This window comes from Bacillus rossius, chromosome 1, assembly GCF_032445375.1.
Source record: "Bacillus rossius redtenbacheri isolate Brsri chromosome 1, Brsri_v3, whole genome shotgun sequence".
In the NCBI taxonomy this organism is placed as follows: Eukaryota; Metazoa; Arthropoda; class Insecta; order Phasmatodea; family Bacillidae; genus Bacillus; species Bacillus rossius.
In genome coordinates this window covers 28,788,281-28,809,403 of record NC_086330.1, presented here as the reverse complement: position 1 = coordinate 28,809,403, position 21,123 = coordinate 28,788,281, and the positions used below count along the sequence as shown (strand labels likewise).

At 35.3% G+C, this 21,123-nt stretch overlaps 2 protein-coding genes across 3 annotated transcripts in view; one reads left to right on the top strand and one right to left on the bottom strand.

The window, feature by feature from the left end:
- Positions 1 to 2,046: 2,046 nt before the first annotated feature.
- LOC134533497 (DNA polymerase eta) lies at positions 2,047 to 12,826 on the bottom strand. Of its 2 annotated transcripts, XM_063371030.1 has the most exons (10): positions 12,583 to 12,802; positions 11,955 to 12,089; positions 11,355 to 11,554; positions 10,090 to 10,253; positions 7,991 to 8,214; positions 7,770 to 7,893; positions 7,593 to 7,658; positions 5,189 to 5,358; positions 4,201 to 4,308; positions 3,909 to 3,981 (listed from the first exon to the last, which is right to left on the bottom strand). In XM_063371030.1, the coding sequence occupies exons 1-9, from the start codon at positions 12,708 to 12,710 to the stop codon at positions 4,257 to 4,259; spliced, it is 1,263 nt and encodes a 420-aa protein (XP_063227100.1). In that variant the 5' UTR covers positions 12,711 to 12,802; the 3' UTR covers positions 3,909 to 3,981; positions 4,201 to 4,256. The 2 variants fall into 2 exon arrangements, with proteins under 2 accessions (XP_063227093.1, XP_063227100.1); XM_063371023.1 differs by lacking the exon at positions 4,201 to 4,308 and having other exon boundaries at positions 2,047 to 3,981; positions 12,583 to 12,826.
- A 1,067-nt stretch (positions 12,827 to 13,893) lies between these two features.
- LOC134533487 (inactive tyrosine-protein kinase 7-like) overlaps positions 13,894 to 21,123 on the top strand; it is a 38,917-nt gene continuing 31,687 nt past the window's right edge. The window contains exon 1 of the mRNA XM_063371014.1: positions 13,894 to 14,023. Coding sequence (XP_063227084.1) covers positions 13,948 to 14,023 — 76 coding nt within the window. The 5' untranslated portion in view covers positions 13,894 to 13,947. The remainder of the gene's footprint in view (positions 14,024 to 21,123) is intronic.

Genomic DNA, 21,123 nt, shown 5'->3' with positions numbered 1-21,123 from the left:
ATAAAACAAAATGATTTTATTTCCTGGGTTACAGTCTTACAGTATAGAAAGCATGCTAAAAAATTAGCTAAATATTTTTAAGAAAGCATTTAAATAACAATCCTTAAAGTTTTCAAGTCATTGTAGTCTGCTGTAGTAGGTATTCCATAATTCTAAGTAAGACTTCTATGGGTTTATTTATTGCAAATATTCTCCTTTAAAATTACACATGCCACCATGAGCTACAGAAATCTAAATTGGTTTCTTAGGTATTATAATAAATTAGAATACAAATTGATGTAAAAATTCACCTAAGAGGTGCAATTCAATGTTTATAATGTCATGTGGCAGGCTGGAAAATATCTTAAGGGGGATTAGGCCCATCATATTGGATTTTTCATCTTTTGCAATATTTTTAGATTTTGAGCTATTTATCCATATGTTTGGCATGACTGAGCGTTAACAATATTTAACTCAATTAGAACCTAAAATTTACAAACATCTGCAACCACTGAAAGAAAATTACTTGTTATTTCACGGAGGAAACAAGTCGTTTATTATACGTAACTAAAAATTTTGACAAAAATTAAAACCCAAAGCTATGCCTATGCCTTGTTGAGCCATAAAATATCAAACAAAAGGTGTTTGGCAAGTGTGGCTTAATATCTGAAAGAGAAACACAAAGGGGCCTAAACCTTCTTAAAAGGCCATACGACAACAGGCATAACTTAAGCCCTGGCTCGCTCATGGAAATACTCCCTCCAACATTGCACGAAAAATAGCACTGTTCTTCCCAGAGTCCTCCTGCAGGACACACCAACAACATGGTTAAGCTTTCCACCCGGCTGAAAAATTATCTCATTGCTTAACAAACAGCAACAGCTTTTAGGAAGAAGAGAATATTTAAGGATTTACACAGTAGTATTAATTTTTCTGTGATTACTGCAGAATTTGAAGCCAAGTTTTGACCACCACCAAGGTATTCTATTCCAAGGTCAACACATTATGAAAACTAACATTAAATTACTTGCAGGCATTTACAGTATATAAGCACATGTCAAACACAAACAGAGAAGCTCTTTTGAACAATGCAAAAGAAAACATGTCTCAACAACATACCCACCTTTTGCATTTAAAGAAATGCGGTGGGAGGGCAAGGTAAGTGATCAAAGGAAGAAAGGTGTGTTCAATTTGTGTCACACTTTTACGAGCCTCTGCACCACAGTAATTCAAAAACTGAATTTTTTGGAGACAAAAAATTAATCTATTAATATGAACACAGAATTATACAACAATAAAGCATTGAACAAGGGTAAAACAATTTTTATAATCGATAAAACCATGAATATGAATTTTTGTTTGTAATTGATATTCACAAAAAAATTAACGATGGTTTGGTTTTCATTAACGAACAAAAGTATTTGAACAATGCAACCTCTTTTCATCATGAACTCTACAGAGTACACACTCGTAGGAGTGGGAAAATTAAACTTCGGGGTTTCACAAGATTGTTTACATCCACCTCGTGCCACAATTTGTACACAGTAAAAGACAGTAAGTACCTTGATTTTTTAGAAGTAGAAAAGTTTTGAAAAGTTGTAATACGGTGTTGGTTACCCGATCGGGAATACAAGATTTCTTCAGCACTTTCCAAGCACGAGTGGAGAAAGGTCCATGAAGCTTGCCAACTGAAGTACAATGTAGTATAATTTGTAGTTCTTATAATGTACGATCCGATAAAAAATTAAGTTAATCTCTTCAGAGAATGTTTTGTCGAAACACAATTTTATGAAACACAAATAACTTTAAGCATTAGCCAGAAATTTTTTGATAAAAATGATTACTGTATTGCTCAACCAATTTAACATAACTTTGAGCTTAAGCACTCATTAATTACCTATGAGTGTTGATCAACTTAAAATAAAAATCAGGCATGCTTCCAAAACATGGAATAAATCTTCTCTCAACAATTTACTAAATGACAATTGTAAAAATCACCCATAAATTAAAGTTAGTTAAAATAATTTGACATAAAATTAAAATCCCTTTATATTAATTAAAATATTGTAATGGACAGAAGTATATATTATCTCGACAATAAAAGTTATAAAATCAATAGATTAACTAGCCAATGTGCAAAATAAAAAGTAACATAACAAATAAAAAAAATTGTAAAATCAGCTCTTAGCATATTAAAATACCCGCTACCATTGTCAACAAATTGCAGAGCCTAGAATAATTATACAGAAATATAACTATAAATAAAAATATGTATAAAAAAGTTTTGACTAGTACAGCATTACAAAATTTTACAAGTAACATTGTAATAAATTATAAACATTTTCAGTTATACACCAATTACAATTAAAAATTTTGTAATAAATATTTAGTTATCTAGGTGCAAAGAAAGTAGTGATAACTCTCATCTTTTTGTCAGCACTAGAACTGCCTTGGTTTTTTACTGGTCTACCTCGTTTCTTTGTTCCTAATAACCGTTTTACTGGACTCTTGCTAACTGCAGGTCGCTGAACTTGTTCCAAGTTAAGTTCCTTTTGTAGATTTTGAGCAAAGTGAAAGTCTACATGCTCAGGGAAATCTTTTAAAGGAACCATTTCATTGCATTCAGGACAAAGTTCTCTCAATGTACTCACAATGCTAGTGCCTCCAATGTCATCGGAGTATGAAATGCTTTCCTCTTTTGAAGAGCCACAAATTTTACTTGAAGTCTTTACTTCGTTCCCTTCTCCAACAAACTGGGGTAAGTTGACACCACAACTGTTTGAATCAGTGTCACTATCAAAAACTGTATCACCATTTACATTTTCATAACTAAACTGAATTTTGTCAGGGTGACCGCTAGAATTATTTTCATGATCATCAACATTCGTGAAAGGGTTTTCAGTAGGTGAAAACCTCTTGATTGAGAACTGCTTATTTAAATTCACGGTTTCATCTTCTTGCAGAGATGACAGGAGGCAGGAATTCGTAGTACTGATTTTACTTTTGGTCTGTTTGCTTGAATCAACAGAGTCAGAGGCACACGAGTCTTCTAGCGACAAATTACGATGAACATCGACCGTGACGCTCACATTGTTCACACAAGCATTTTCGGCTGTACTTGAATCTCCAGAGCTTGCTACGTTGTTTTTACTACATTTCGGTCGTAAAATCTTGCTTGTGCTTGGCTTTTCTCGTTGCTTCTCCAGCTTCCTTGCCTTGATCTGGTCACGCATCTGCACAGGAAGGAGTTCAACTACGTCACTGTCCGCTTGGCTGAGATCTGGGAATATTTCGTGCACGTTTATAATACACGGTTCAACTTCCCTTTCCTTGCTAACACTTGGGCCTTGCACTAGTGCCATTTTATCCATAACTGTGGCAGTTGCCACCTCAGAACGCGTGGACGTGTTTGAGTGGCGAAGGCCAGAAGATTCTACAATGCTGTTGCCACCATCAATCTTGGACTTTACGAGTGATGAATTATTGCTTTTTCCTTCTGATGGTGGGAATTGTTTGGTTCTTAAATAATTTAAAAAGAATGACCTACTCTTCGATTCACTTGTCACTTTTGCTAAAATTTTTTTCTTACTTTCAGAAATGCTAGAGAATCGTTCGTCAATTGTATTTTCATTACCTGAATTAGTTTCAGTTTGTTTTTCTTTATGCGTAATCACACTTTCTAGACCAGAGTTTATCATGTTTGTGTAGCTAACTTTTTTGTTTTCAAACACTACGATGTCGCTGCCATCACCATTGCCTAGACTTTTGTCCGAGTTTCTAGTGATTCCAACAATTCTTTCTTGATTATTCTTATTTTCTTTTTCTACACAACTACCAAAATATTCATTTCTTGTGTTAGATATTACGTTACACTTCAACTTAGTTCTTTCATCAGCATCAATTTTATTTTCTACATTTTTGAAAAAAGTGTCAATTTTAGGTGCTTGAACTAAGGTTGAAAATTTTCCAACTGAGATACCAAGGTATTTGAGGGGAGGATTCCTGAAAAAAAATTGAGTATGGTTAGTAACTACTACCTTTAATAGTAACTTAACAAACATACACTGATATAATAACTATGCGATGGGTCAGCTGACCATTATACACCAACACACTTTTTTTTAAATTAGTGATACTAGAGATTTTAGCAGCAAAAATACTATGGTTTTAATACATCCATAGTTATGCAATATGCACACAACAGCTTAAAAAAGATTGGACCTTTGAGATTATAATGAGCTCAGGAAAACCTGGTACCATATTGGTAATCATCATCATCAATTACGAGTCGTGCTAGGGCCTGGGCTGGAATGATCTTGAAGCCCGCCCCTGTTCAACAAGTAGGCACAACACATTATCACATGCATTCACGGACAACCATTCAATGTAAAACTACACAAATAAAAATTTCTCAGAGGTGCATGCATGATATGAAGATAAGAGAATATTTTCCTTTACTGATTACTATTTTTTTTATCAAGCACAACCATTAGGTCCATTAGGTATGTACAGAAATTATTTTTGTGGAATTGAATGTAAATATTTTTAAACAAAAATGCAACATAGCTATAAAAGACTAATTTGAGTAGGTTTGTAATTCATATATTCACAACCCAAATAAATACATACATAGTAATAACTGTTTTAATAAAACTTTTGTTTAAGGGAAAATGTGCATAATAAGTAGAGACCTGCAAAATTCGCGGTTTCGATGGCCTTCACGATAGACTGCACATACCCCTGTACACTAGGGCAAATAACGCAAGTTCATTGGCTGCCGACTTGTAAGTCGTCTCAGATGGTTTGTCTGTGATTCGATCGTTCTTTGGTTGAGGGTTTATAACTGGTTCATATTCATCCATATGAACAGTAAGCCAATAGCAAAATTATCTAAGAGGTATATGTGTTTGAATTCTTGCCTATCACCGAATGAATCCGCAAATTTTGCAGGTCTCTAATAATAAGGCTTGGTTTCTTGCACTGTAAACATTACAAACATCTTGTTTTTAAGATAAAACTAAGCATATTTGAAGTATCTTGGAGGAATCTGGAAACCTGACCATCTTTTTCAACACAACTTCTCATGAAGTAATGTGATTTGCACAATGATTTCATACAGATAACTTTTCAAGGGCCTTACTAGTGTGCTAAACGAAAACTAATTGTCTGAAAAATTCAAGTTTTCCACAGAAAAAAAAAGTGAACTTGCCAGTGAAGAGTTGTGGGAGTCGTGTTACTTTTCTTCATCAAATCCATTGCATCCTCAACAATCTTCTGGGGTTCGTAAGAAGCAAGAACCCCCGAGCGACTTGATGATACTGATTGTCCATTTACATCTTGGCTGTAAGAAACTGTTAGAAGACTTGCACGACGCTTGTTCTGCAAACAGAAAACAGTGAGGACCATGCCATCGGTACTAAAAATTCAGATTATGCACTATGTCATTCTAAATATAACTTAAAAGAAAAATTTAGTTACTAAAACAAAATACAACCTTAGTTTATGTTAAAGCTATGTATTCTGCACATAAGAGCAGTAGGTATGAAATTTATGAGTAGTATGTTGGCAGTTATGAGGTGAGACAGGATCAGGAATGAGATGGAATGGCCATGTCTAGAGAATGGGAAAAGAGAGGCTGCCCAGGAAAGTGATGGAGATGAAGTTGTGAGTTTTGGACACATTCCCAGTTGTTTTATTTATTGTAATATTGTTGTTCATTTTTATAACAGCAATTCTTAATTTATTTTAATTATTTATGTGATTTTAAATATGTTTGTAATGTCTCCCAGTACCACCAAACCCCTAATCTGGTTATTCTAGATGTTTTGTTTAAGTCTTAAGACTGGAAACTATTATTTTTCTGAATTTGTTTTGACCTTCAATACAGCAATACAGAATATTTTGACATACTAAATCAAAACAGCAAGCATCATGTATCACAAGATCAATGTATACAGGATCATGCCATTAGGAATAAGGGATAAATCTGGATACATGATACAGAACTTTTACCATGTTTTTATACAGAAGAGTCCCACTTATCCAGACCCTGCTTGTCCGGACTTTCGATTAATTTGGATGAGATTAAGAAATAAAAGAATATTATATACTGTTGAACCAATAAATTTGAAACTTAAATTACAAAGATGTTTTGTTTTGTTAATCCTTCATCAGTTTGTAAGTTAAAAACTTAGGTCTATGGATACAGTATTATTAAAACTAAAACTAAGATGTAGGACAAGTTGTATTTATATAAAACAAATTATGGTTTTTAAAGTTTGACTTATCTACCACTTGCGTTACATGCATTTTAAAAAAAATCCAATTCATCCGGACTTTTGGTGATCCCGACAGGGTCCAGATCCACCTAGTCCGGATTAGCGGAACTATAATGTAGTAATTATAGAAACAAAACCTGTTGTAATAAGTATCAGATGCCAACCTAATAAATAAAATAATTTGTAAATATATTAATTATTTACTGGAACAGTTATGAACTAAATTTATTTAACAAAAATTGGTTGTCTGTAAAGACGGTTTACGGACGATAGTTTAACATGACGTCATAACAAAACATTGATGAAATGATTGATCCAGAAGAAAAGGAAATATCATATTCGGTCTGAAACTGAGCCGTAATAGGTTTTTGCAACCAAACCATTTAGGCATTAAAAATATTATATTATTTGAGGAAGAAATTTTTTTAAATTTTTCTATCTTTTGTATGATAAAATCTACCTCTGCATACTTTTATGAATAAAATTGAATAATTTTTATTGAATTATCACTATTTTGTATGGATACAAAGGAGTGAAATGAAATGTACAATTTAATTAATAAATTTACTTTTATTTGCATTCATTAATTCAAATATATTTATTACTTTTGAAATGTGGCGTGCGCCGTATTTATTTTAACAAGTACAACAAAAAATCCACAGTTGCCGGAGTTCGAACCGACAACCTTTGGAATGGAAGTTAGTGATGCTGACCGCACAGCCACGAGGCCATACTTAAAAAATTAATCGTTTAAAGATGGTATATACTAATACATATTTATAAAAATTTTCTTCACGGTAGGGGAATAATATTATTTCGTTTTTATAACACAATTTTATAACAAATACACATCCCAAATACACTAAACTTATTTATAATGTGTTACAATATTTTTTAAAACATTGTGCAAAAGATCCTGGGTGTAATTTGAATTATGATGTGTAATTGTAAAACACCATTGTTGGTTCAAAACGTATTTGAATATTCAACATTACTTTTAAATAACCATACAGATTGTACTGAAAATCGAGTGGACGATTGTTAATATTAATAATTCAAACGACGAAAATATGATTGAAAAGTCAAAACGATGGTTGTTCCAATCGAATGGAAGAGAGATGCCACGCATGCGTACAATGAGCAAACAGGACACATCCGTAGTGGGACATACGTAGTGGGACACTTTTTCGTGCGTGTAGCCAGAGTTTATAGATTTATTAGACGTCACGTCAAAAAAGTTAATGATTTAACAGCACTTATTATATGGAAATCTAGAGCATTCTAACCAGTACGTATCCTAAATAGCAGTCACTTACACACACACAAGAATCATACCTCTTGTAAATCCTTGAACAAACGATCCGAAACCTCTGAGGCTAGTTCAAAAAGCCACTTCTCAATCTGAAAACAGAAAAATGATGTTTACTAAATGATCAAGTGGCTGCAAGCAAGTTGTGCGACTTATAGGAATTATTTGAGATCTACAGATAATCATATTGTATCAACACTTACATCCTCCTTCTTCCCTAGCGCTTGTTTCCCAGGGAATTTTTTACAGCAGCCGATGGACTTAGCAACAAGCCGCTGAGTGACTCGTTCGTTATCAATGCCTCGCGCTATGTTGTAAAGCCAAGTTCTGAAATGGATACACACATCTATCTGGTACATTTTAAATTTACACCTATAACCTAAGCCACTCATGCTTCAAAACTACTAATTAATAATTTTCTTACCCGGTTTTATCATCAAACTTCTGCTGGAGCTGTTTTTCAGACAGCTTTGCGAGGTCAGCCATGACAGTACAGCCCAACTGATCCACGACAACATCCCCGAATTTTCCACCGAGACTTCTTATTTTCTTGATTGGCAAGGTCTGATACAAAATATTCACCCCGTTCTGCGGCAACACAGTCTGCCGATTTGGTTTGTGTAAACCGCAAGCCAACTTGCTCAGAATCTGAAAATAAAAAATCAATACATAGTAAATGTGTTTAATTATTACAGTTTTTTTTTGCAAGTTGGGCTTAAAATGGGCCCACATAGTCAGGGGTGTATTTGTGTTAGTGAGACAGGATGGTAAGAGTGATGCTCGCTGGTTCTTCTAGAGTGGTATCACCCCTACGAGCGAGGATCTGAAATAGCATGCAGTCTTTGAGCATCAACCATAACATTAGATGGTGGGGAATTTAAATAAAATGTGTAATGCAAGTCCCTTGAAGGCATTATACGTCTTAAAATTAATCTGAAAACACTCACTTTAGCCATTTTTAGTCTCCTAAAAATTCAGAAATACCTCAACTTACGTGAACCCGATTTTTATTAAATCATCTTGTTGATTCATTAGTCTTTTGTTTTAACATCTCGCGACTCTCGATTCTCCACTCCGTCCACACTATTATTTAACTTATGATATGTCCATACATGTTTTACAAGGAGGAAATTTTGTATGAGAATAAAAAATCTTTAACAGCTTTCTTAAGATTTTATGAGCCTTCTACGTAAAAATAACATCAGTTTTCATTTTTGCAATTCATAATATATACGTAATTTGTTTTATTATCTAAGATTTTCTTACACTTTTTTCTAAATTTTCTTTAGTTTCCGGTCCCAACTAAACATAATTTGTATGTACATATTTATATGCAAAATTGTGCCTTTGACTTACGCAAATTCGACTTACAAGTTTATCGGTCGGTTCCACCTACTGCGTATGTTCAGGGTATTACTGTAAAGCGTAAAATTAAATGCTTTTAGTAAACAGACACCACTTGGATATCTTTAACAGTTTTCAAACACGTGTATAACAATGCGACATGACAAACCAAAGTTTTATTTAAACGCTCTAGTTTAATTACTTTTTTGCTGCTGCTGTTCATTTTGGGGATGGCGCTGGTCTCCGAATGCCCACCCAAGGTGACTGCTGGATAAATATTGCTCTTTACTTTGCAAGGTGTTTGTGGAAATCTGTAACAGCTCGATCGTCGGCCTTGTGTGTGGTCAGGTAGGCGAGACCTTAAATATTGTTTATGAAGTCGTTACTGATGGGATAGCACATAATGCAAGGATACATGGGTGAGGAGTCGGCCGGAAACTATAGGAGGGACAGTACTTCCTTGGAATGATTGCGACAAGTAGATTGTACAGTACGGCATAAAATAATGCAATTCAGGAAAATTTCTAGTTAAAATATTTGGTTTGGTGAACATTAAAAGATACCAGCATGTATTACAGTAAAACTTTGATTAACCATCAATTGTTCAACCGCCAGTTTCTGTCGCCCTTCATCTTCTAAAAAAAAGTGTGATTATCAATAACCATACAATATACATTTCTGTACATTAATACTCTTAAATGTATTTAAGTTTATATTTAAATTTCGTAAATACATATTTATGTATTACTAACTATCAAAGGATTTTATTTCCTATCATCTATTGTAATCATGCTACTGTACATATACCGTATACATTAAGAAATTTCTGTTATCCGCCAAATCAGTTATTCATCACAGCCCTGTCCGGATTGTAACGGTTAATTGAAGTTTCACTGTATATATTTTTTTTATTTTAAATTTCACTGTATATATTTTTTTCATTTTAAATTTATTATGAGAATCATAATAAAATATAAATTTACTAACAAACTGCTATTGTTAAAAATGTATGAGTACAGCAAATATCTAATTTTACAAACGTATACTTACTCTAATAAAGTCTTAATTATAATTACAAGACGGATAAAGTATCAAAACAAGAAACACTCTCTAAGTGAGTTTCAGTATATAAGAGAGCACAGAATGTCTTTACAGTGATGTAGTGAAAGTTATATCAACCTTATTGTGTGCTATCCCAGCAGAGCATTCAAAACCAGTCTGAGCTTTGACAGCAGCTCTCATTTCTTCGACAAGCGCTGCACCGATCGCTAGCTTCAGCTGGACGGAATCTTGCAGCTCCTGAATCTCTGCAAGCCACGACTCCACACTTTGGCTGCGACTCTCTTTAAAAAAAAAAATTAAAAATTAAAAAAAAAATTATACTTATAAGTATTTTTGCAGTTATTCTAAAGCCATGGTTCTCAAACTTTATGAAGTAAAGTTTCACAGAAAATAAATAAATACGAAAAATAGAAAAGAAAATTATTTTACAAGTACTCACACTTGTTTACAAAGTTCTACTCTACTACAGCTCCATAGAGAACCAAAACCCTTTTCAAGCATTCAAACTAAACATAATGATGTGCTGACAAAAAGAGCGGTACAGTACATAGTAAATAAATGGTGTATAAAAGAGTAACTATATTTATTATCATATCTGGACACGTGTTACTCTGGAATACCACAATGTGCATCCAGTGCTCCCTGGCACACACTTTGAGAATCACTGGTCTAAAGGCGTAAATGCAACACATATTTTAACAGCTATTTATGTAAAATAAATACAACTTGATAGTTAAACACATTAAAACTTAAATGATTTCAAAACTTACTTACATTGTACTTTCGAATGATACTAATGAATGAATGCTAAACGTCTCTTTGACATTGGAGGTCATCAGAGACGATGAGAAGGGAGAGAGGGAGGATGGATACAAATGGAGCAGCAACAAAACAAATTGGTGGGGGAAACAGGAGCACTTCAACCTTGAGGAAACCAACCGACTCACTGCAATGTCTGCCACGTTCCCTACTTGTGGAAAAAATCGGGTCGGACATTGACGGGACTCGTACCCAAATATCCTCAGTGGAAGGCCATTGATTCAACCGTTCGACCACCGAATACATCAGCCGCAGCTATAGGTACAGAAAAGATTATATGGTGGATTGCTATAAAACCAAAGTAACACCGCAAAGCATGTCTATTCAACATGTAACACCGAAATGAGAGTTAACACCATTCAGCATCGAATCGTAACTTATGAAAATAATTTCGTTTCATATTTGTTGAATAATACATTATTTTTATGAATAAAGACAATGTATATATAAATAAAAACAATAACACCAAATTCTACTGTTTTAGAGACGAAACTGATCTGATGATAAAACCACGAAATCTTGTCTCTAGCTATACGTGAACAGAAAATCAATCAAACGAGTACCTTCTTCGTTTTTGTCCGCATCTGACAGGCCAACCACAAACGTGTGTTGGAGCTCGGAGGGTGTCACGTGGGCGCCATCTTTCAGTCGTTGCTCCACCGTGCTTGTGATGTCGAGATACGCCTCATCGATGCTGGCCCTTTCGACACAGTCGCTGAACTGGCAGAGGACATTCACCACTTCCCGCCCAGCATCTCTGTACCTGGAAGGAAAAAAAAAACTCACTCTTTTTCAATTGGCCATGGACCATGATACTGACGTTTATTTAATGTAATCACACGTCATAACGTAAAACATTAACACAAAAAAAAATCCAAATTCAAACCACATATTAAAAATGAAATGGGCTTATGTCAAAAAAATTTTACCAGATGTGTATGAGCAATTTTATTTCGGAAGAAGGAGGGGGGGGGGGGGAGATCAAAACCTCTTCAAATTCTTTCCTTTTGTTGGTGGGAATGATGGATTTTTTTTAGGATCCATCCTGCTTACTGGTTGTACTTATAATCTTGTCTTACTAACACAAATCAACCCTATCTAGGGAGGCCCCTTAAGTGAATAATCACACTGTAACCAAACAACAGAAAGCTTATTTTAATTACTTTGTCAGGTCAGCCTTCCCTCTCACGGCTGGAACGTGTATCAGCACAATATCTTGACACTTCTGTTTCGCTTCGTCACCTCGTAGATGTCTGGTGACCCCAAACTCACGAGCCTCGTAATTCACTGCTATGATTCTAAAATGAAAAAAAAAAATTGATCAACCAACATTACAACACACTATACAAAACTATAATTTTACATATGTGATATGATTTTGTAAAATTTTGCAACATGTACTAACTTAGATTTTATATCACATTTATACACTAAAACGGAATATTTTTTGATGACTTTGTTTACATTGGTACAGTATTAGTGCAGGTTCAAGATGGTTAGGAGAGATATTTAATTCCCTAGGTTAGGTGAAAGTTTAATTTCTAAGGTTCATTTTGCAATCATTGATGTAATAAAAATAAAGTGAAAAGTTGGTTAGGTTATGTAAACTACGTAAAAACTACCTTGAAATGTGAAAAAAAAACTTGTGGTTTAGCAAGTTAAGAGCATGTAAATATCTATGGAAAATTATTTAACTTGCTGTCATTTGTCTGTTTAAACCATTCTAATAATTTTCAATTTAATATTCAGTAATTATGGTTACTGGTTACTGTAATATAGGAAATAACTAACCCTCCTCCTTTCCACTGATTATATTGGACAACAGCCAATGGCTTTCCCTTCAAGGAAGGATTTAACCTTTCTTCAACTTGACAATAAAAGCAGTCCATATCTATTAAAACGACAATTCTATCACACATGTTTCGCAGAAGTAAATGTTATAAAATAAACACAACCAAACTTGGCGGTAACATATATAAACAACAGCTGGTTACATAAACTATGACGTATAAGGAAGCTAAACATAAATCAGTATAGCCAACATAAGAAAGTAACGTATTTTAACAATGGACTTGAATTTCTTTTCTAATGACTGTGATCGATCTTCGTTATGATCGAAACCATAGAGAAACGAAAACGTAGGATGCGATAGCGCCATAAGCAAGAGGCGAATATTTGTTTACATTTTTCCATCAGATCTATCCAAATCAGATGTAAACATTAGCCCTGCGTTTGATAGCAAATAATACAACAGCTTTTGAATTTTGAAATATAAATTATTAATCAGATGCAAAACATATTGAGAAATAAATTTCAGAAACATTCCATCTAACCTTTTCCAGTATGTGAATGTTAGTTTTATTCATTAAACAAATGTAACAGTCAATTATGTTTGTTATATTTTTCTCTCCTCTATTTTTTTTATGGTAGAGATTGATCATCGGTTCCGCCATTATATACAGATTCAAATGTGGTTTCAGTCAATGAAAGATTATAAGATATTTGTATATTTAATTAAATTTGATTTCTTTGTTATTACATTTTGCATCTTTGTATAAAGTTTATTACGCCAAAAAATATTTAATGAATCAATATAAAAAACTGTTGCAAAATCGTTTAAGCACTAAAGAGAAAACACGTCATCTTTAACTAAACACCACTTCAACACCAAACTAAAATAATTATAAAGATAAGTTGGGAACATAGTTAAAAGCATTATTATGAATTGAGGTTTTTTTAAAAATAAAAATATAATCACATTGGATTTCACAGAAGATTTGCTTATAACACCTTTTGTGTTTATTTTAAAATAAAAGTGATGCCTTATTAGAATTTATTCTGAGAATTTTGAGCAAATATTTATATTTAAGACCTTAAAAACTTTAATGTATTTATCTCATTATAAAATAAATAAAATAAATGTAAGTGCGTAATATTATTATTGTAATATTTTGCACTCATTCTATAAGTTTGTATTAACTGCGTAGTCACCGTCACTTACCTGTACCTGCACGTAGTTTGTAAATTTTCCACACGTACATAATAGCGCTGTGATCGGAGAGTCGATAATCGACCTGACGAAGTGACAGGGCGGGAGTTGTCAGTTCGTTGTATATGCGAGTGTCGTGCGGTAGCTAGGGGGATGTGTTCGTGAAAATGGAACACGGGGTGGGAGACATCAATCTTATTATGTCAAGATTCTTGCTCCTGATATTTCTAATTTTTGTGTATGGTAAGTATTTTTTTTAAGTAACCTTTTTGTACTAAAAGTAGCCGTTCTATGTGATGCGGCATTGTTATCCCCGCCGGCGGGCTTTATTTTGAAAGCAAACAAGTTAGATAAACCACTCAGCGGGCTGTTTGAAGCTCACGAACTAATCTTATCGAAGTTTAAACCGTTGATCTCTTTATAAGTGTCGGTTTTTTATTAAATTCGTGGTACAGTATGCGCAATGTAGTGCGAGATGAATACGTGCATACCTGTGAAGCGTCTTTATAATGTTTTTAAGCTTTAAAATTCCAGGAGTTTAAATTATTGACGAATTTTACAGTTTTAGTTTCAGTTATTTTTGTGACCTGTTATTACCCCTTATTAATGCAATGTTATAATTTAAGACAGTGACAATATTTGCTCTGTAGTTGTCATTCGATTAGACATGATTCAGGTGCTCAGAGTTATATCATAAATAGGCTATTTTCTCTGTTATTTCCATTAATTATGTAGTTCAGCTCCAACTTCAAAGACGTATACGAGACTTGGAAAGCACTTTAGATCGTAAGTCGTAGATGTTTTCAACTGAATTCGTCGTGCTAAACCTGCAGCCAAAGTTTGTCCGTCGTATTCAGACTCACCTTGTCTTGTATTTACTTAAATTGTAAGTCCAAACCAGTTGGGATGAACAAAAATATAAGTCCATCATTTCGGAAATAAAATACTTTAATATTTAGTCCATAAAAGTCTGTTCCCGTTATTTTTTTTTTACTATCATTGGCTGGAAATGTTAGTAAAAAATTTTGTCTGCAAAGTATTACATTTGCAAACTGATGTGCCGGTCAGAAAACAGTTCAAGCTATTAATTCGGCACTCATCAGCTTCGTTTGAAAATGTTCTAAATCACTTTAAACAGCTCCGTTAAAATTTTTTTTTTTGTCCTTCTGTGTTATGTTTTTTTTTTTATGAGACGTAGTTTGAAAGTTGTTTTTACGACAACGATCGGCTACAGCCCAGGAAAATCCCGTTTTACTTAATTAATGTTAACAGTTACATTAGAAACTCATTGGCGTGGATAATTAGCGTGCGAATAGCCATAACGTAGTTGTATTAGTGTTCGGTAATCACTCACATCAATCAGCTAGCGACGGAAATCTTCTTCTGGACAGGATGACTTCAATCGTGCAGCCCTCAAAGTGTGGTTTTAAATTTGCTTTGAAACTTCTCAGCGGGCAAGTAAAGACTATGCACATGTTGGCACTGGAACCCAGAACCTTACGCAATCCCATCTGTACCGGAGGAACTATCATGGTTCTGACCATTGTCAAAGTCATTGTCTCTTGAGATCCGTAGATGCCGTAGGCCATATACCTCCTTCCCCCCCCCCCCCCCCCCCCCCGGGCCGCACTACTTCTTACATTATCATCATCATCGTCGACATCTTGAGTTACACATACGGTGTGTAGAGCTTCAGAAGGAACCACGAGATTTGAAAATGATCAAGATATCGGTTCATCAATTGGGGCTATTCGCACGCTAATTATCCACGCCAAAACTATTTCTGATGTAACTTGTACATGGGGAGGGGTTTTAAAATATATATATATATATTTTGCCTTTGGCTATTTTTCATCTGTTGATGGCCTTGTGTCTTGACCTCACCTGCCACGGGGTACCTGGAATCACAATAGCGCGACGGCGCAACGCGTAGGACGCGATGCGACAGAAAAAAAATATCGCGTTATTTTGAACATGCGGTTCTCACCTGCGCGACACGAATAACTATAAAATGTTTCTCGTCATTACAAACTGTGGCAAACATAGGGCAGTCATCAAAACTGGCGGTTTTTTTTAATCTTCGTGTTTTCGAGAAACATGTTTAATTAATATCTAATATTTAATTATAAGACCCATCGTGCGTGAACACATTACATATATTTCTCAAATATATCAATTAATAAGCAAATTATAATAGTATTATCAACGCATTAGTTTAACCGTATTTCGAAAACCGAATACTAAAGTTCATTTCAGTAACGTCGCGCCCGCGACGCGATGGAAATTTATTAATTTATTTTTTTAAAGCCGGAAGTCAGTCGTGTCCACCAGTTATGTCGCGCCGACGCGACGCCACGGTTTCGTCGAACGTGATTGGTTATAAAAATATTCGCGTCATACGCATCGCGCCCATCCAGCATTAAGACTGCAAAATCAGTGTGGCGTAAATGTCTGTACTACCTTAATCTTCCTCAACCGCCATTTCCCGTTTCCGGGTTGTTGTTAATTGCGCAGAGTTTTTAAAAGAAAGTTTAAGAATATGAACCTGTACAAGTAATTTGTATGCATTAGCCAGGTGTGGAAACATAGAAAATTAACTTATAGCGCGTGGCCACGACAATATCAGTTGAAATATATATATTTTTTTAAAATTACAACTAACTGTTTGAGATATATGTGTGTATGTATATATATATATATATATATATATATATATATATGCAATCTAGTGTATATCATGCGATATAGTGTGAAACAAAACTTAACATACAATGCTTATAAAGTGAAGTATTCGGAGAAATTGCCCTAGTTAACATAATGTAATTTAAATCCAATGAACTAACGGCGGGTAAGACTCGGCTTCTCTCTCTCTCTCTCTCTCTCTCTCTCTCTCCCCCCCCCCCCCCCCTCATTAACCCGTTTCCCTTCTAAACACTTTGAGGGCTCCCGGGAAGATTAACCGAGGTCACGCTACCAGAACTGAACGCTGGAGTGTGATTGGTTGGGCTCTAGGGTTGGGGGGCGGGGGGCGTGAGGAGGCGGTGAAAGCTCTGTCGTCCCTAACTATCCCTCTACTGTTTCGTGACGTCTCAGATGTCGCTGCGGCGACCTCTTACCTTCTGGCCAGGGCTCCCGCCGCTTATCCGTAAAGACTTCGAATAAACGTATACATTTTCAAACCTAAGTCCATTAGGATCCTCCAACAAACTTAGCAAGACACAAGTTTTCCCACAGTTCGAGGGTCCTACGATAATGTAGTGCACATTATTGCTGGAAGCAAATGGTCATGATGTGAAATGTGTAGGGACCTGGAAAATTAGCTTTATTTTCGGGTACCAATATGAACTTCACACTGTTGTACACAAATAAGTGGGTGTCTGTTGTCTATCGGATGCTGTCATAATTACTTTCCCGCCGGATGAATGTGAATGGGTTATTTGAATTTTGTAATGTTGTTATTGGTCTCTTTTTTGGGGGGTGGGAGATGGGCAAAAACTACGTACTGTCCAATGAGGACGCAGTTAATAGGTATATATAAATGGTATGCAGACCAGTCTCTCTACAAACAATGACGCGAATTGTTCAGGCCTCTAGGCATATGCGCTAGTGCTTAATCCTCAACACTAATGTGTCCTGGTAATTTTATGTCTTGAACTACATGTAAACCATCGTATGATATGGATTATGAGTAGTTGTAATGGATGGCAGCGACTTCGGTAATAGTGGTGGCGGTGGTAGTATGTGTGGAAGAGTTGGAGGTTTGAAAAAGTATTTGCATAATTGATTCATCAGGCTGATGTTGTGGGTAAATGTATCATGACAAATTCCATAACTGTCTGACACGTCTAGGATTACGATTTTGTTACGTTCTTCATCGACACGAGTTAAACATGTATATATATATATATATATATATATATATATATATATATATATATATATATATATATAGAGCTGAGGTTTATTAAAATCTCTCCCATTTTGTCTTTACGGTTTAACTGGGTTGGAAAGTGGGACCTAACGTATTCTAAACCTACCTTATCTTAATTCTCTATAACCTTCATAAACAACACGCATGGCTCTCTTATGCGCCTTACTCGAGTTTCGTATAACAGATTGAGAAAGTGAGACGTCCCGATAACCTAAGTTTTTAACGCCGTTGGTACCCAAGGTTAGTAGAGAGAGGTTGTCTCGATCCCATAAGAACAATGTAGACAGCCCGACACTCCGCTCTGACGTCATCTGCAGCCCCGCCGTTCCCAGCCGTAATACTACACCTGCTGACTGACGGCTTGGTACCAGCAATATTATTCGCATGCCCGCATTATATCCGCACTTGATGCGCTCGTGTTGAGACTGAACTGTGGATCGGTTGCAAGGAATGTGCGGACCCAGCTTATAATTTTGAGAGGGGCGGTTTTTTGGAAGGTAGAAAGAAGCGGAATGTCAGACCAGAGGGATTTTGGGGGTGGTTATGGAATAACTTTCTCAGTAAAATGGGGAACTAGAAAATTTGAAAATTAATAATATCTCCTTAAGCTATTTTAACACGTTTATGACGTATTGAAAATAATTTTGTTTATAACTACAGTTATTTTGTATTATGGGTTTATGGAACCATAAACACATAGAACCGCTACCCTTCCCCGGGAACGTACATGGAAACTCTCGGGAAACAAGTGGTGCTGATGAAAGTATCGGGTATCGGACATAGATACGAATTTTTAAAATGGCAAAGGACACACGGGAGATTAAAGAGGTTATAAACAGAGACAGAAAAAATTCGCGGATACGTTTCGTGATAGGCAAAAATTCAAACATGTGAACAATTCTGCTGGTTCTGCTATTGGCTCGCAGATTAAGGGGCCCGCCTCGTCAGGGGTGTATGTGTGTTATAGCCCAGGAAAAGAAGGTTTTATGTCGGGAAAAATTAGAGACAAGCTGATATTTTCGCAAGTGTTAGGACCTAACTAGATGTATATTTTCCCAAAAGTCCCCACCCCTCCCCTTTGTGCTTCCCCCCCTACCCACCCTTAAACATCCGATTTGCAAGCATTTGGATTACCCTTCATATCTCCGTTGTTATTTATCGCAGTCAAATTTTCTTTATACAGTTTTATTCCTTATGTTATTATCTACAATAAAGTTATGTATAGTTTTGTTCTAAGATTAGCAGTTAACAAGATATTAGCTGAGGAATGTCAATTTTTACAATTTTATGTTAAGTTTGTTAAGAATATTTAAGTTTAAAATTTTATTTTGGGACATTTTCACGAAACACTTAAGATAAAAAGTGTAGAATGATTCTTTAGCTTTCCAACGGTATTAATTTTTCATATTTTGGATGACGATAACATGTGTATAACACTAGGTTATGCGAGGAAGGCGCTGCATTTTGATCTACCCTTGGTGCGTGCTGCAGTGGGTGGCCTCAGGAGGCTAAACAACAGGCTTACTATCAAGAGCGAGGGAGCTGGCGTGTTGAGTCATAGAAATGTCCCTAACCACCAACGACCATAAATTTCGTAAGACATGTTTACTGCCTTGAGTAATCCGTCTTCCAGAGACTAGTTCTTGGAGTGGATTTGAAGTGTGCGGTAACGTTCTAGCGTGTATGTGCGTGATTTTCTAAAACTTCCGCTTACTCTACGTCACATAATAACGTGAAGTACTAGAAAGTACGGTGTTAATTTTTGATAACTGAATAAATTTTGCAAAAGCTTCTCGCAAATCTAAGAAGGTAAGAATGTTTTCAATAACAAAAGCTAAGTATTATTGTAATAAAAAACCACTTCTTCCCGTGGGCTGTTGCTATTCAGTGGTTATAGTGCTGTTCTCCTACCAAGACGATTTGGGTTTGGTTCCCGGATAGGACCACACCTTTTTTTTTTCATTTGTACCACTGCATGTTCGGCTGTCGATTTTTTTCCCCTTCTTCGGAGCCTTGTGCTATCCTCCACCCTAGCACTCCGGCCCTGCTTCATTCGCATATTAGCATCGATTGTAGATGCTTCACGTCTTAAGATCCACCAGGACATCTTATAAAATATTTTTACACAGAAGACTATATGTCGGCTTTATTGAAGTTTTCTTACTTTTTAAATTTGTCACGTAAATGTGATTTCTATTGCAACACAAATATCAAACACCGTTAGGCCTGTTGATGTGTGTGTCAATACACTGTTTTTTGAAGTTCAGGAAATTAATAGATCATATAACTTAAATATTTTTACATATTTGTGTGAGATTTGTAGTAAAATCTTTTTAAAAATGTAATTATAAACTGATTCAATTCAACATCGTAACTATTTATCGTAATGTTTTTTATGGTTCTTCAGAATACCAAACTTACATTTTAAGTAAATAAGTATACTATTAAAATGCGCATTTGTCAGTCTATGGTAACTTTTTACTATTCGACAATTGCAAATCAACAACTTTCTAAGTGATACGTATGTTTCAGGATTGAATCTACCTACCATGTTATAACAAGAATTCACACTAACCAAAATTGAAATGGAACATTTAAGTATACTTCGTATTCTATGCGGTAAAGATACGGAAGGAGATACTGTTGTTGTTACAAAAGGGTTGAAGACAATAACAGAAGCAAGCATTCTACGAAAGGATGGGCTCCACAAGAACTTGAAAGAAAACTCAAGTGTTCGAGTACACAAATCGTGTAGGCAAAACTATACCAGACCATCACGTATTAAAGCTGCAACTACATCATCACTAAGTCCTGCTGTATGTATTCCTTCAACATTATCGCCTGTTTTTCGAAGTGTAGGAAATAATTTTGACTACAAAAAAGAATGCATTTTTTTTGTGGGGAAGAGGCAATTGTCGATTCTAAGATTGCTTTGTATCGTAGGAAAAAAGTTCGTATGGTAGCAACATTTGAAATTAAAGATAGTTTGTTACAGAGATGTGAAGATCGGAGCGATTTATGGGGAGATCAAGTTAAAGCACGCATTTTAAATGTAAGTGACCTTGTAGCCCCAGAAGCACGACACCATGAAAACTGTCATGACACTTTTTAAAAGACAAACCCAAGTGAAGGATTTGTAGGCAGACCGATGACGGATAAAGAATATGTTTTAATGTTGTGCAGTTACATTGAACAAAGCGATGAATGCCAATATTCAATTCAAGAGTTGCAAGATATAATGGCATGCATTTCAGGGGGAAAATATACATATTCCGACAAACACCTGAAAAATCTTCTTCTAGAACACTTTAAAGAACGCCGCATTATGGTATCTAATGTTTCAGGTAGAAAGAACATTGTGTGTTTGTCTGATACTGTCCATAAAATTATTGAGACCTGGTACAAAGAAAGA